Source organism: Scomber scombrus, unplaced genomic scaffold, assembly GCF_963691925.1.
Source record: "Scomber scombrus unplaced genomic scaffold, fScoSco1.1 SCAFFOLD_443, whole genome shotgun sequence".
Taxonomy (NCBI): domain Eukaryota; kingdom Metazoa; phylum Chordata; class Actinopteri; order Scombriformes; family Scombridae; genus Scomber; species Scomber scombrus.
Genome location: NW_026910725.1, coordinates 1 through 17005, shown reverse-complemented (window position 1 = coordinate 17005; position 17005 = coordinate 1). Strand labels below are relative to the sequence as shown.

The 17005-nt window shown below is 43.7% G+C and overlaps 1 protein-coding gene across 1 annotated transcript; it reads right to left on the bottom strand.

Moving 5' to 3' along the window:
- Positions 1-1215: 1215 nt before the first annotated feature.
- LOC133977256 (polycomb group RING finger protein 5-like) lies at positions 1216-8175 on the bottom strand (the record flags this gene model as incomplete). Its single annotated transcript, XM_062415357.1, is given in 2 exon segments — positions 1216-2007; positions 7978-8175. A coding segment is annotated over 1 exon segment (115 nt), but the record flags the coding sequence as incomplete, so codon positions are not given.
- Positions 8176-17005: the final 8830 nt, after the last annotated feature.

The following is a 17005-nucleotide window of genomic DNA, read 5'->3' as shown; positions in this document are numbered from 1 at the left end:
GAAGGAGGAAGGGAGGAAGAAGGAAAGAAAGGAGGGAGGAAGAAAGAAGGAAAGGAGGGAGGAAGGAAAGAGGGAAGGAAGGAAGGAGGAAGGAAGGGAGGAAGGAAAATAAGTAGGGAAGGACAGAGGAAAGAAGGAAGGGAGGAAGGTAGGGGGGAGGAAAGAAAGAGAGAAGGAGGAAGGGAGGAAGAAGGAAGGAAAGGAGGGAGGAATGAAAGGAGGGAGGAAGAAAGAAGGAAAGGAGGGAGGAATGAAAGAGGGAAGGAAGGAAGGAGGAAGGAAGGGAGGAAAGGAAAGAAGGAAGGGAGGAAGGAAAGACAGTATGGAAGGACAGAGGAAAGAACGAAGGGAGGAAGGTAGGGGGGAGGAAAGAAAGAGAGAGGGAGGGAGGGAGGGAGGGAGGGAGGGAGGAAAGAAGGAAGGAAGGGAGGAAGGAAGAAAGGAAGGAAGGAAGGAAGGAGGGAGGGAAGGAAAGAAGGAGGGAGGGAGGGAGGACGGAAGGATGGAAGAAAGGGGGATGGAGGAAGGAAAGAAGGAAGGGAGGAAAGAGAGAGGAAGGAAAGAAAGAGAGAAGGAGGAAGGGATGACAGACGGAAGGAAGGAAGGAAGGAAAACGGGAAGGAAAGAAGGAGGGAGGGAGGAAGGACAGAAGGATGGAAGAAAGGGAATGGAGGGAAGGAAGGGAGGAAGGGAGTAAGGAGAAAGGAAGAAGGAAGGAAAGGATAGAGGAAGGAAAGAGGGAAGGAAGGAGGGAGGAAGGAAGGGAGGACAGGAAAGAAGGAAGGGAGGAAGGAAAGGAAGAAAGGGGGATGGAGGAAAGAAAGAAGGGAGGAAGGTGGGGGAGGAAAGAAAGAGAGAAGGAGGGAAGGAAGGAAGGAGGGAGGGAAGGAAAGAAGGAGGGAGGGAGGGAGGACGGAAAGATGGAAGAAAGGGGGATGGAGGAAGGAAAGAAGGAAGGGAGGAAAGAGAGAGGAAGGAAAGAAAGAGAGAAGGAGGTAGGGAGGACAGACGGATGGAAGGAAGGAAGGAAGGAAGGAAGGAAGGAAGGAAGGAAGGAAGGAAGAAAGGAAGGAAGGAAGGAAGGAAGGAAGGAAGGAAGGAAGGAACATAACTTATCAACTTTATAATGAGATCTTTTAATAGTCATAGTATGAAACAGGAGGAATGAAACCTCTTTAATGTTGAAGCTCAATAGAAGGAGATGTTTCTACTTACAGGTGTGCAGGCACTCGGTGACCGTGGTCGGTTTAATCAGGTAACCTCGACACAGGTAACAGGTGATGAAATGGTTAAAATCCTTCACCATGTGCCTCCTTCCTGTGGCGGCCATGTTTGTTTGTTTGTTTTTTTTAAAATGGCACTGCAGCAAGATACTGAGCAGCAGCAGCAGTCAGAGGTACAGAAGAAGAAGCTGAAGGGAAACGTCAGACGTCCATTCAAAACAACGTGAAATTACAGTTTTTTTTGGGAAAGTTGAATTGGATGTAACGGGTTTTTGGAAACTTCACCAACGCTGGCTAATGTTATAGTCCAGGCAGGTGCATGCAAGTCTTCACAATGTATGAGAGAAGATAAGAGAATCCTACTGTGTGAAATCCTGCTCCATCCTTGGACTCGTGGGTTTATTTTATAATCAGTTTGAGCTCTTTTAGAAACATTTTTTCCCCGCACGCTTTATTACATCTTCACTTTTACCACTTTAGCAAATCCCATTGAAAATCCCAAAATCCGATCCCGTTTCAAACAAACACTTTGATAAAATTCCAAGTATTCCCAAAGAGTATGATGGCTTGATTCCTTCCCTGTTTCAGCCACAGTGCCATTTTGTTGTTGTTGTTGTTTTGTTTTAATCCATTAAATGGGGTCAAAGGTCAGCTGATGACCCCGAAGATTTGTGCATAGTCGTCCTAATCCCAGTGTGTTTATTCATCATTATGGAGCCGCTGGTGGCGTCGACGTCTTCATCCAGGATCGTCTGATGATCTGTTCGACTCCCGCTGAGATCACCTGCAGGGAATGAAACACAATCAGGGTTGAAACCATAGACTGTATATAAGAAATGGACGTAACATCCGTGATGTCACCCATTGGTTTGTGGACTGCTGCTCGGAGGCCAATAGTTTCGGATCTGAGCAGCGCCATCTTGAAAATTTCAGGTGCATTCTGGGTAAAAACCCCCCACAGATTCTACTTATATGGGCATCAGGAGGAGCATGAGGCGCCCTCCTGAACCTGTGAACCAATCAACCTGTCAATCACGACGTAGCCACGCCCTAATGCATACCCTGCTTTATCGTCACATATAAAATCAGGGAGGCCAAAATGTCCCAAATGAACATCATACTGCATTGAAGAAGGCTTTAAACTAGCGATTGAGACCATAAACACATTTTGAAAACGTTTACTGAGGTTAGAAATCAAGTGAGAAGTTGTTGAATTCTCCATTGACTTGTATAGAGACGGAAGTCCTTTTGACACCAAAACGGTCGCCCCCTGGTGGCCTTTTGATAGAATGCAGTTTTAAGTTACTTCCGCGTTGGCCTCATTTCAGAGGACCAGAACTCCCTGCCTGGTTGACAGGCTGCATTTATTGTACACACACATACACATCAACATTAAAAAATGGGAAAGTGACAAGATAAGATGAGATAAGATCAGATAAACTTTATTGTCATTGTACAATCACTTGTACAACGAAATTGGGAGTGCTGACGGTGCATTACAGATAAAAAATAATCATAATAAATAAAATATAACACTATATAAGAGAGCATGTGCAGGTAATAAATAATAAATAAAATAAGGCAGATAAAGCTGCAAGTATATTGCACATAATGAATGATAATGCATGGATATTGAGAGTGGCAGGAAGTAGGGCTGGGCGATATGGACAAAATCAAATATCACGATATTTTAGACCAAATACCTCGATATCGATATTACAACGATATTGTAGAGATGGCTGTCGATGCTTTAACAAAATATTTACACTCTGAAACAATGAAAAGTGGGTAAATGGTAAATAATAGAACAGCTAGAACAGTCTGGTAAGTTCAGAAAAGTAGATCATTTACTGTAATGCAGCTTTTTAACCTTTGTGTCGTCCTCCCGGGTCTGTTTTGACTGTTCCTTCTTTCCTCCCTTCCTTCCTTCCGTCTGTCCTTCCTCCCTCTTTCTTTCCTTCCCTCCTTCCTTCCGTCTGTCCTTCCTCCCTCCTTCTTCTTTCCTTCCCTCCTTCCTTCATTCCTTCCTTCCTTTCCTTCCTCCCTCCCTCCTTCTTTCCTTCCCTCCTTCTGTTTCTTTCCTCTGTCCTTCTTTCCTTCCTTCCTCCTTTCCTCTTTTCCTTTCTTCCTTCCTTCCTCCTTACTTTCCTTCCTACCTTCCTTCGTTCCTTCCTCCTTTCCTTCCTTCTTCCTCCCTTTTATTCTTCCTTCCTCCCTCCCTCCCTTCTTTCCTTCCTCCCTCCTTTCCTTCCTTCCTTGACTCGAGGACAACAGGAGGGTTAAATAATGATTGAAATGTTATTTCATATGTAAAGTTTAAAACAAGCAGAACTTTATGGAGCTGTGGGGTTTATTGTATAACCATTAGAGCCATCAGTCTTCACTGCTACATCATAAAAATACATCCTCATAACTACTATCTGATTAAAACTATTATACTGTAAACACAACGAGCCTTCAACACCAGGAAACAGAAAACATTACTCCAGAGAGGCTCCAAGCTGTGAACTGGCTCACAGTCCCTTTTAAAGGTCAGTAATAAAACTTGGATAAAAGCCAGAAGTTTATTAACGTGACCTGACTGACTTTCTGAGCTCTTTTGAGTTTTTTTACAAAGTTTCAAACGGCGGGTTTAATAACCTTTCACTGCCATTTGAAAGTGTCGCCTCGGACAGCTTTACCCTTCATTTATCACACTAAATAAATAACTAGCGTCGGCGCTGCTCGGGCTGAGCGGCGTCGGCCACAAACTCAGCAGGTGGAGGGTTAAGTGCTTTGTTCATGAGGCACTGAGAAGGGACTTCTTGAAGAAAAGGGAGAGAACTTTTTCCCAGAACCATCAGCCTTCCTGGACACGAGCCAACATCTCTAACCCATTTAAAGAACAGCACTGGTTTTGTACCAGTAGCAGCTACTTTTGTCCTCAATTGTAATAACACAGAAACCCTTTTATAAGTACACACAGAAGCTGATTATTCAGGTTTGATACAGTAACTAGGTTAAAAAAATGCTGCCTGAAACAAGTCAGTCATCCATCATATAGGAGAAAATGTGTTTTTAGGTTAACTGCATCTACTTTGTTAAAAAGGATGCATATCTCCAGCTCTATATTAATATTCTGTGTCTCTACTGGAATATCTTTGCATGATTTCCAGTTAAAAAAAAACTCCTTATTTATCTTCTACTGGTCCTTTATGCAGCCGATCAGTTCAGCCTCTGTCTATTAACAGGCTGTTTTTAGCTACTGTCTCTTTAAGAGCCCCCCCCCCCCCCTTCTCCTCCAGATGAGGCCCACTCCACAGTGGATTACACATATAATCAGTAAAGTTCAATTTAAGTCACTAGGAAAACAACATCATTTTTAACAAATATTGAAAAACGTTCGAAAGGAAGGAAGGAAGGAAGGAAGGAAGGAAGGAAAAGAAAACAGGCAGGAAAGATGGACGAAAGGAAGGAAAAGAAAACGGAGGACAGATGGAAGGAAGGAAAAGGGATAGGAAGTGAAGGAAGGAATGACGGATGGAAAGAAGGAAAGAAGGAGGGAGGGAAGGAAGAAAATAAGGAAGGAAGGAAGAAAGGAAGGAAGGAAGGAAAGAAGGAAGGAAGGAAGGAAATAAGGAAGGAAGGAAGGAAGGAAGGAAGGAAAAGAGCCTCATATTTGACTTTTTTTTTGCCTCTTTTTTTCTCTCCTACCTGTTCTGTTACTAAGCATTTAATATCATTCAGTAAATAGTGTCATCATCATCATCATCATCATCATCATCATCATTATTATTAATTAATTAAGAGTGACCTGAACATCCAGCCGACAGTTACAGTTGTGACCTACATGCGTCTGACTATGAATAGATAAACTCTCCAACTTGCCCCCATTTCATCCCCACTTTGAAGGATCTGAACCAACGCTGGTTTCCCTTCGCTCTTAATAACAGACAAGCTACAAACCCTACTAGATAGTTTCATACTGCCTTTAATATAAAACTATTTATTTTAATGGGAGGTTGTGTCTGTGCTGGTTTGGTTCATTCACTTCCTGTAAACACACAGCGGTCCGTCCATTACCTTTGATAACAGAGGTTTAACCATCATCATGCAAATCACTGTAATAACAATTAACCCTCCTGTTGTCCTCGAGTCAAGGAAGGAAGGGAGGGAGGAAGGGAGGAAGAAGGAAGGAAAGGAGGGAGGGAGGAAAGAAGGAAAGGAGGGAGGGGGGAGGAAGGGAGGAAGAAGGAAGGAAAGGAGGAGGATGGAAGAAGGAAGGAAAGGAGGGAGGAAGGAAGGATGGAAGGAAGGAAAGGAGGGAGGTAGGAGGAGAGAGGAAGGAAGGAAGGAAAGGAAGGAGGTAGGAAAGAGGGAAGGAAGAAGGAAGAAAAGGAGGGAAGGAAGGAAGGAAGAAAAGGAGGAAAGGAAGGAAAGAAGGAAGGGAGGGAGGAAGGGAAGAGAAAGGAAAGAAGGGAGGGGGAAGGAAGGAAGGTAGGATGGAGGGAGGGAGGAAAAAGGAAAGAGGGAGGGAGGAAGGAAGGAAAGAAGGATAGAGGAAAAAAGGAGGGAGGAAGAAAAGAAGGAGGGAAGGAGGGAAGGTAGGACGGAGGGAGGAAAAAAGGAAAGAGGGAGGGAGGAAGGAAGGAAGGAAGGAAAGGAGGGAGGGAGGAAGGAGGGATGGAAGGAAGGAAGGAAGGAAGAAAAGTAGGGAAGGAAAGAGGGAGGAAGGAAAGGAAGGACAGAAGGAAGAAAGAAAGGGGGATTGAGAAGGAAAGAAGGAAGGGAGGAAAGAAGGAACAGTCAAAACAGACGGGGTCAATTTGACCCGGTGAGGACGACACAAAGGTTTAATCACATTTATTGATCAGTCAGATCGATATAATGTTATGTTTTAAAATAGCATCATTTTACATAAGAAAAAAAAACCATATCAGTACCTTTAAAAGTGACATATTCTGCTGACTAACAACAGATATATAATAAAATAAGCTATGAATGTGATGATGAGCTTCTGCAGTGTTTCTGTATGGTAATGTTATTATATGTCATCATAAAGTCATTATTAATACAGACAGTCCTCTTCATTACTAGATACTAATCATCATAATAATGACTTTCTGTGTCATATATACAGTCACTGGCTACTTCATTAGAAACAACTGTGTAGTCCAATACAACAGCTCTGCTTTAAATTCTACATTTATGAAGTTTATACATTTTTATTTTTATTTTTTTAACATTGTGAAAAAATGTGATAATTCTACTTCTTCTACTATGTTTATACTGACGTCGTACTAATTGGGTGGTGTATTATATTGATTATTATAATACCATTATTTTGACCTCTTCATGTATGTTAATGGGGTGGTGGACAAAATAATAGGAACACCATTAAACCTAATGCACCACCACCCCAAAAAAGTATAAACTGTACCTAATAATAAGGCCAGTGAGATATAAGATAAATTAATAATAAACTTGTATTTTTACTACTATCGTCATGAGACTGATGATGTCATTTTTGAGTCCATATTTGTAGTTTAGTGGATCTCACATTGAGTTGAACCAATTCACTTGCTGTATAATCCTGCATGATACCAATTTATTGTGATATGTAGCTATGGTAACGATATTATACGTCATAATAAAGTCATTTTTACAGACAGTCCTCCTTATTATTAGACACTTAGATACTAAAACTACATCATAATAATGATTGTCTGTGTCATATATATGAGACAAATTAATAAGATAGTAAGAAATGAATAAACTTGTACTTTTAATAATCGTCATGAGAGTGATGATGTCATCTTTGAGTCCATATTTGTAATTTAGAGGATCTCACTATGAGTTGAATCAAATTAATCTGCTGTATAATCCTGCATGATACCAACTACTCCACAGTAAATTGGTAGCGTGCATGAGTATACAGCAGGTGCTTTATTCCCGTGTGTGTACCTTTCAAATCATTGTGAAATTACGTCATTGAAAGTGTGTGTTGACGTACTGTGTGTTGAGACGCACGCAGAGGCACAAATACAACCACACACACACATGAAACTGTGAGCATCGCTTCTAGACTCCTTGCTTGATTCAGCGTGGGTTTTCTGTGCTAGAAAAATCTCAAGTGCGCAGTTCAGAAATCCCCCCCCCTCCCCCCCCCCCCTCCACACACACACACACACACACACACACACACACACACACAAGCACACGCGTGTTATTTATTCACACCGAGCAGATCTGCTTATCTCATCGTTAAGGCGCGTCACGGTCTACGTCGCCTGTGTCAAAACAACATCAATGGACGACACACGCACGTTACTGACACACGCACGTTACAGACACACGCGCACCCGATAGCCTACTTAACGCATACAAACGCGAGCACACGTGCACGTCGCAGCTCATACCGTATATATATATATATAGAACCTATATACCAATTTTATCTGCACGCACGCGCATGCACACGCACGCTCGCACGCAGCACGCATCGACGGTAAAAGTTGCGGCGCTTCATGTCACGGCACCGGGGTTATTTTCCATTTGCGTGAACATACCATGCACGGCGACGCACTTTGCGTTTCAGGAGAGAGCAGGAGGAGGAGGAGGAGGAGGGTAAAGAGAGAGAGAGAGAGAGACAGAGGAGAGAGAGGGAGAGAGAGAGGAGGTCCAGCCAGCAGCGTCAAAGTTTGGCTGTAACGTAACGTGACTATGAATTCTCCATTCGCGCAGAATTAATAAGAAATAAAAACACATTCCTCACCTCCGTCAACACTTTCCCTTCCTCTGTCCCCGGACTTATGGATACCGCAGCTGAGCAGGAATGTCCACCATGACACTGCCGGGTCCTCCCGTTCAGTCTGCTCCGGGTGTACTGGGAGAGAAACACGGAACTGGTCGGCTCTGATCTGCCCCAGTCCGCCCAGCAGCCAGCAGGCAGGCAGCAGAGAGCAGCGGTGGGCGGGAGCCACCAACCAGCCAGGCAGGGCTCGGAAACTGAAAGCGGTTGTGTAACTGAGTGACTATTGGCCCACAACACACACACACACACACACACACACGCACACACAGGGCGCCGTGTCTTCTGTGTGTGTGTGTATGGTGATGAACAGGGATGAAGCGAAAGGCACCGCAACTCAGTTTATTCAGCTGCTCAGGCTGAATGAATGATGTTACTGCAGAGTCCAAGCAACATTTTATTACAAAATGCAACCAGATTAATTATAAACAGTCAAGCTTCAAACTAAATATTACAGAGACAGAGACATATGTGAAGTCACACCTTGGCCAAAACTGAATATTTCACTTTGCACACATAGTATGCATACTCTCATGCACATACATAGATACATGCATGCATATATAATATTCTCACTCATATTATATGTGCATGTATAATATATGTGTGTGTATGTCTATGTCTACATATACACACACATATTATACATGCACACACAATATATATATTTTGTATGTATGTTTTAATTTTTCCAGTTTTTACTATTATTGGGTTTTACTTTTATTTTTTCTTAATTGCATGTTTTTATGTTCTTTGTTTCCGATTCTTACTGTTAAATGTTTGTTTTGATGTAAAGCACATTGAGTTGCCCCTTGGTATGAAATGCACTATATAAATAAAGCTGCCTTGCCTATTGCTGTGTCTCAAATCTCTTTTTTCTGTACTTACGTCTTAATATTCTTAGTGCATAAGTGTATTTACACTGAGAAGTATGGAAACATGCAGCACTATGAGTATCTGCATGGTTTCACTCAAAACAGTCAAGTTGAGTGTGTAACTATGGACACTTCTCATCCTCAACGGTCGCCATTGTGGCTCCGTAGCAGAAGGGGAGGGGCCACTTTTCAAACAGGAAATGACAGTAATGTAAATTATGCATGTGTTTTTTGCACAAAGCACCACTATACTGTATTTGCACACTACGCAAGAAAGTGCATAGTGTGCACATTTGAGACGCAGCATGTATGTGTTTAAATTAAGTATCTATGTATATTAGTGTGAGGATGTGGTGGAGTATGGATATATATGTATGTGGGTGTCTATGTATGCAGAAGTCAACATACTTAATGCAGAAGTTTCTACCACAACACTGCGCTACGAGGATGATGAGTACTCGTGAAGGTGCAGACACGTGCAAACTGCTAGCTAACAGATGAAGCAGTATGCCTGTGGATGTTTTATAAGAGGTGGATACTGGACTGAAAATGGCAGCCATTCAGTCCATTAAGAATTGCTCGGCTGGTGCATAGACCAAATGTTTCTGGCTTCCAGGTTTGCTAACCCTAACCTTTGCATCTCGGCCCACAGAATTTACATTGTGATGGTTTTACACATAAAAAACCTCCATGCATCAAACATTCATAACATAAACAATCATAATTAACCTTGAGTTCAAAGTGTCCTGTCAACAGTTTTACAAATGTCTCTTTTACAATGGTTGTCAATGGAGAAAATGGGGGATTTTTTTTCACCGTGCAATACCACAAGTGACCACTGGGGGGAAAATGTTGCTTCCTGATTTTCAGCACAGCACCTGCCCTCCTCAGTTTGGATGTGTGTGCATACTCCTATCTTGGAAATGCCTTTTGGGCCTTTTGTCGCTGCAATACCACAAGTGACCACTGGGGGGAAAATTATGTTTCCTTGTTTCCTCATTTTCAGCCTAGCACCTGCCCTCTTCAGTTTGGATGTGTGTGCATACTCCTATCTTGGAAATACTGTATGGGCCTTTTGTCGCTGCAATACCACAAGTGGCCACTGGGGGGAAAATTGGCTGCAAAGCTGAACTGTAGCCATTTACCAGAATTGAATTTCTCTAAAGCTACATTTTTACATTCAGCTATAATCTGACAGGTTCAAAGCAGAAGTTACAGCAACTGAAGATGAAAATATAGTTGAAGATTAATAAGCTACAGACAGATAGTGATGCAATGCAAACTCCAAGCGAGCACTGCAACCCTGACATTTTCCGGACATTACCCGGAGGAGCTGTATGTGTGAATACAAATATCCAAATCCACATTACACTGTCGTAAATCTACGTAATGTGTGATTGAGCCCATGTGTGAATACAGCAGCGAATTCTCCAAAATCCGGCAGTGAGGGAGCAATTTATCAAACAACTGTTGAACAAGCGGATCGTAAACTTAAATACGACGTCTTTGACTTCCAGCAGTCAACTTTCCTCTGTTTTACACCTGCGGCTGATGCCAGATAAGCTGTATTGTTTTAACTGGGGCTAAACGCTCCGCTGTGAAGCTTTTTGTTAAAAGGAGAGAGGACAATCTGTGACTTCTCATAAAATACAAGATGTCTCATTTTTATGAAAAGATTATAAAAACGCTGCTGAAATACAACCACAGTGTACTTTTTGGTGCATCATGTCCTGCCTTCTGTGTCCCTCTATAGTTAAAAACAAGTGTGACTGATTTATTCTCATGTTTCTCATAAAATGTTCTTTTTTTTTTTTATCCGTTGGGATAAATTTATACGAGTAGGTAGTCTCAAAAGATTTAGAGTCAGCGCTCCAAATGAGTCCAGCTGTGATGTGAAGTTAGGTTTTAATCAGAGGGGAACTTATCGGATACATAGAGTAGATCTACTCAGACTGAAAAGGGATTTTGGTGTTAGTGAGTGGGTGAGTGAGTGGGTGGGTGAGTGAGTGAGTGGGTGAGTGAGTGGGTGAGTGAGTGAGTGAGTGAGTGAGTGAGTGAGTGGGTGAGTGAGTGAGTGAGTGAGTGAGTGAGTGAGTGAGTGAGTGAGTGGGTGAGTGAGTGAGTGAGTGAGTGAGTGAGTGGGTGAGTGAGTGAGTGAGTGAGTGAGTGAGTGAGTGAGTGGGTGAGTGAGTGAGTGAGTGAGTGAGTGAGTGGGTGAGTGAGTGAGTGAGTGAGTGAGAGAGTGAGAGAGTGAGTGAGTGAGTGAGTGAGTTAGTTTGTTAGTGAGTTAGTGAGTTGGTTGGTTAGTTAGTTAGTTAGATATAGAGTTAGTGAGTGAGTGAATTAGTGAGTGAGTGAGTGAGTGAGTGAGTGAGTGAATTAGTTAGTTAGTTAGTCAGTTAGTTAGTGTGTTAGTGAGTTGGTTGGTTAGTTAGTTAGTTAGATATAGAGTGAGTTAGTGAGTGAGTGAATTAGTGAGTGAGTGAGTGAGTTAGTGAGTGAGTGAATTAGTTAGTTAGTTAGTCAGTTAGTTAGTGTGTTAGTGAGTGAGTGAGTGAGTGAGTGAGTTATTGAGTGAGTTAGTTAGTTAGTTAGATATTGAGTGAGTTAGTGAGTGAGTGAATTAGTTAGTTAGTTTGTTTGTTAGTGACTTAGTTAGTTAGATATTGAGTGAGTGAGTTATTGAGTTAGTTAGAAACTTTATTTTATTACACAGATAGCATTATACAGGATAATTGACAAAAACCAACAACTGATTATTACTCATCAAATTGATTTTATTTGTTCTCTTTTAAAACTTTATTGTTTCATGAATTCTTTCTTTATTTTGCTGCCTTGTGAAGCAATTTATAACTTTGATTTTTTTTAAAGTGTCTCTACAACAAAAGTTTAGAATGATTATTATCATTAGCAAACAAGAGGAAATAAAAACAGTAAAATAAATAAATAAATAAAACAGTCAACAGTAAAATTGGATCTTTAAAAGGTCTGAGCTGTTTGAGCTGTTTCATTGATGCTTGTGTGTGTGTGTGTGTGTGTGTGTGTGTGTGTGTGTGTGTGTGTGTGTGTGTGTGTGTGTGTGTGTGTGTGTGTGTGTGTGTGTGTGTGTGTACCTACTGTATATGAACAAACCTAAACCTGTTCCAGTCTTCAGCTATTTAAACTAGCGCCTCATTTAAACACTTAAATCAGGCGTCTACAGCGACTTCACACATATCTAATACAGACGTATCGGGATCTTGCTGCTCTCGTCACATCGCAGCTGCACTGACTAATAACTTGACCGAGAGTATATAAAAAAGCAGCCCCAAATTGCCTCCATTCGATTCGAGAGCTTCAGGGTGGCTGCCAGGAAGTGAGCGGGTGGTGCCCCCGATGACAGGAACAAACAAGGGGTACCACACGTCCTAATTCACATTGGTGCACAACTAAAAATCAGTAAATCTTTTTACCAGTTTGAGTCAATAAAATATCATTGTCGCTAAATGCTTGCTCATGTGGGAATGTTGGGTCTCTTTAAAATGAAAACCTGAAGAGTTCGGTTTAGAACCTGCTCTATGTGTAAAGTGCCTTGAGATTACTTTGTTGTGATTTGGCGCTATATAAATAAAGATTTATTGATCGATTGATTGAGGTTAACTTTAGCCAGAAGTAATTTGAATTTTTCACCAAAAATGGTCACAAATATGGCATCACCCCTGTTGTTTATTGGATATCCGGCTTGTCTCCCTGCCTGTCTGGGATAATGATGATAATGGCCTGAAGTCACATGACCACATACCCAACCCCATCTACCCATTGGCTGATACATGTCTGGATGCACATACCTGGTTATTTATTATATGTATCCTGCTTTTAACCTTTGTGTCGTTCTCCCGGGTCAAATTGACCCCGTCTGTTTGGACTGTTTTGCTTCTTTCCTCCATTTCCCTCCTTCTCTCTTTCTTTCCTTCCTCTCTGTTTCATCCCTTCCTTCTGTCCTTCCTTCCTTCCTTGCTCATTCCTTCCCTCCTTCCTCCCTCCCTCCCTTCCTTCCTCCTTCCTTCCTCCCTCCTTCCTCCCTCCCTCCTTTCCTTCCTTCCTTCTTCCTTCCTCCCTCCCTCCCTCCCTCCTTTCCTTCCTTCCTTCTTCCCTCCTTCCTCCCTCCCTCCTTTCCTTCCTTCCTTCTTCCCTCCTTCCTCCATCCTTCCTTCCTTCCTTTCTTCCTTCCTTCCTCCCTCTTTCCTCCCTTCCCCCCCTCCTTCCTCCCTCCTTCCCTCCTTCCTCCGTCCTTTCCTTCCTTTCCTTCCTCCCTCCCTTCCTTCCTTGACTCGAGGACAACAGGAGGGTTAAACTATCCTATTAAAGTACTGCAAGAGCTGTCAGAGAGAAAACATTTCACCAGCATTACATTTACTGCAAACATGTATTTACTGTTGTGATTTAGAAGTTTATTAATGGAAGTTTTATGAGACAGAGTTGGCATGCAACACACTGAAAAAGGGTCAGTAGCAAGTTACTGGTGCTGGCCAAGGCCGTTTATTATAATTCCTTCATGAGGTTATTGATCGTGTTGGTCGAGACCGAAGCAAACTCTTTTTTTTTTTTGATGGTGAAATGTTGATAGTAGTTTATCAGTGTGAGAGCTGCTGTAGCTCAGAAAGACTTTACTGGTTTAATTGGGAAACAGGTTGTCAGGTTGATTTTAGGTGTAAAAAGAAACATTATTATATATATTAAAATCCCACATTTCCTTTCCTCCCTCCCTTCCTTCCTCTTTCCTTTCCTTCCTTCCTTCCTCCCTTCCTTCCTTCTTCCTTACTCCCTTCCTTCCTCCCTCTTTCCCTCCTTTACTTCCTTCTTCCTCCGTTCCTTCCTTCCTTCCTCTCTCCTTTCCTCCCTTCTTCCTCCCTCTTGTCCTTCCTTCCTTCCTTCCTCCCTTCCTCTTTTCCTTTCACTCTCCCTGCCTCCCTGCTTCCTTCTTTCCTCCCTCCCTCCTATCCTTTCCTTCCTTCCCTCTTTCCTTCCTCCCTTCCTTCCTTCTTCCTCTCTTCGTTCCTTCTTCCTCCCTTCCTCCCTTCTTCCTCCCTCCTTTCCTTCCTTCCTTCCTTCCTCCCTCCTTTCCTTCCTTCTTCCTTCCTCCCTCCCTTCCTTCCTTCTCAACAGTCTTCCTCCCTTCTCATTGACATGTTAAATAAAACTAATCATTTCGGCCAAACTAACAGTTAATTTTGGATTCTTTGGCTGAGCGATTGGTAGGAATGAAACCAACAGTATGAAAAAGAGTGCAGCAGTCGTTCCCTGTTTTCATCCCCCTCTTCCTCCTCCTCCTCCTCCTCCTCCTCCTCCTCCTCCTCCTCCTCTCTGTGCTCCAGCCGAGACAGATACAGTATGTCAAAAAAATCCCACATTTCCTTTCCTTTCCTCCCTCCCTTCCTCTCTCCTTCCTTCCTTCCTTCCTTCCTCCCTTCCTCCCTTCCTCCCTTCCTTTCTTCCTTCCTTCCTTCCTCCCTCCCTCCTTTCCTTCCTTCTTCCTTACTCCCTTCCTTCCTCCCTCTTTCCCTCCTTTACTTTTTTCTTCCTCCCTTCCTTCATTCCTTCCTTCCTTCCTTCCTTCCTTCCTTCCTTCCTCTCTCCTTTCCTCCCTTCTTCCTCCTTCTTTCCTTCCTTCCTCCCTTCCTCTTTTCCTTTCACCCTCCCTGCCTCCCTCCTTCCTTCTTTCCTCCCTCCCTCCTATCCTTTCCTTCCTTCCCTCTTTCCCTCCTTTACTTCCTTCTTCCTCCCTTCCTTCTTCCTTCCTTCCTCTCTCCTTTCCTCCCTTCTTCCTCCCTCCTTTCCTTCCTTCCTTCCTTCCTTCCTTCCTTCCTTCCTTCCTTCCTACTTTCCTCCCTTCCTCTTTTCCTTTCACCCTCCCTGCCTCCCTCCTTCCTTCTTTCCTCCCTCCCTCCTATCCTTTCCTTCTTCCCTCTTTCCTTCCTCCCTTCCTTCCTTCTTCCTCTCTTCGTTCCTTCTTCCTCCCTTCCTCCCTTCTTCCTCCCTCCTTTCCTTCCTTCCTTCCTTCCTCCCTCCTTTCCTTCCTTCTTCCTTCCTCCCTCCCTTCCTTCCTTCTCAACAGTCTTCCTCCCTTCTCATTGACATGTTAAATAAAACTAATCATTTCGGCCAAACTAACAGTTAATTTTGGATTCTTTGGCTGAGCGATTGGTAGGAATGAAACCAACAGTATGAAAAAGAGTGCAGCAGTCGTTCCCTGTTTTCATCCCCCTCTTCCTCCTCCTCCTCCTCCTCCTCCTCCTCCTCCTCCTCCTCCTCTCTGTGCTCCAGCCGAGACAGATACAGTATGTCAAAAAATCCCACATTTCCTTTCCTTTCCTCCCTCCCTTCCTCTCTCCTTTCCTTCCTTCCTTCCTCCCTTCCTCCCTTCCTCCCTTCCTTTCTTCCTTCCTTCCTCCCTCCCTCCTTTCCTTCCTTCTTCCTTACTCCCTTCCTTCCTCCCTCTTTCCCTCCTTTACTTTTTTCTTCCTCCCTTCCTTCATTCCTTCCTTCCTTCCTTCCTTCCTTCCTTCCTCTCTCCTTTCCTCCCTTCTTCCTCCCTTCTTTCCTTCCTTCCTCCCTTCCTCTTTTCCTTTCACCCTCCCTGCCTCCCTCCTTCCTTCTTTCCTCCCTCCCTCCTATCCTTTCCTTCCTTCCCTCTTTCCCTCCTTTACTTCCTTCTTCCTCCCTTCCTTCTTCCTTCCTTCCTCTCTCCTTTCCTCCCTTCTTCCTCCCTCCTTTCCTTCCTTCCTTCCTTCCTTCCTTCCTTCCTTCTTTCCTCCCTTCCTCTTTTCCTTTCACCCTCCCTGCCTCCCTCCTTCCTTCTTTCCTCCCTCCCTCCTATCCTTTCCTTCCTTCCCTCTTTCCTTCCTCCCTCCCTCCCTTCCTTCCTTCTTCCTCCCTTCGTTCCTTCTTCCTCCCTTCTTCCTCCCTCCTTTCTTTCCTTCCTTCCTTCCTTCCTTCCTTCCTTCCTTCCTTCCTTCCTTCCTTCCTTCCTTCCTTCCTTCCTTCCTTCCTCCTTTCCTTCCTTCTTCCTTCCTCCCTTCCTTCCTTCTCAACAGTCTTCCTCCCTTCTCAATGACATAAACTAATAAATAAAACTAATCATTTCGGCCAAACTAGCAGTTAATTTTGGTTTCTTTGGCTGAGCGATTGGTAGGAATGAAAACGAAAAGAGTGCAGCAGTCGTTCCCTGTTTTCATCCCCCTCTTCCTCCTCCTCCTCCTCCTACTCCTCTTCCTCCTCCTCTCTGTGCTCCAGCCGAGACAGATACAGTATGTCAAAAAATCCCACATTTCCTTTCCTTTCCTCCCTCCCTTCCTCTCTCCTTTCCTTCCTTCCTTCCTCCCTTCCTCCCTTCCTTCCTTTCTTTCTTCCTTCCTTCCTCCCTCCCTCCCTCCCTCCTTTCCTTCCTTCTTCCTTACTCCCTTCCTTCCTCCCTCTTTCCCTCCTTTACTTTCTTCTTCCTCCATTCCTTCCTTCCTTCTTTCCTCCCTCCCTCCTATCCTTTCCTTCCTTCCCTCTTTCCTTCCTCCCTTCCTTCCTTCTTCCTCTCTTCGTTCCTTCTTCCTCCCTTCCTCCCTTCTTCCTCCCTCCTTTCCTTCCTTCCTTCCTCCCTCCTTTCCTTCCTTCCTTCCTTCCTTCCTCCCTTCCTTCCTTCTTCCTCCCTTCGTTCCTTCTTCCTCCCTTCCTCCCTTCTTCCTCCCTCCTTTCCTTCCTCCCTCCTTTCCTTCCTTCCTTCCTTCCTTCCTTCCTTCCTTTCCGTCCTTCCTTCTTCCTTTCTCCCTTCCTTCCTCCTCAACAACTAGCAGTTAATTTTGGTTTCTTTTGGCTGAGCGATTGGTAGGAATGAAAACGAAAAGAGTGCAGCAGTCGTTCCCTGTTTTCATCCCCCTCTTCCTCCTCCTCCTCCTCCTCTTCCTCCTCCTCCTCCTCTCTGTGCTCCAGCCGAGACAGATACAGTATGTCATTGAGAGTGAATGGCAGGCAGCTGAGTGAAGAGATCAAGTGCCAAGTTTAATTTAATCTTAAACACTCAACACTCACAACTCTCTCTCTTTTTTTCCCTTTTTCTCAGTAAATCCATTTTTATACTTTTTTAGCAG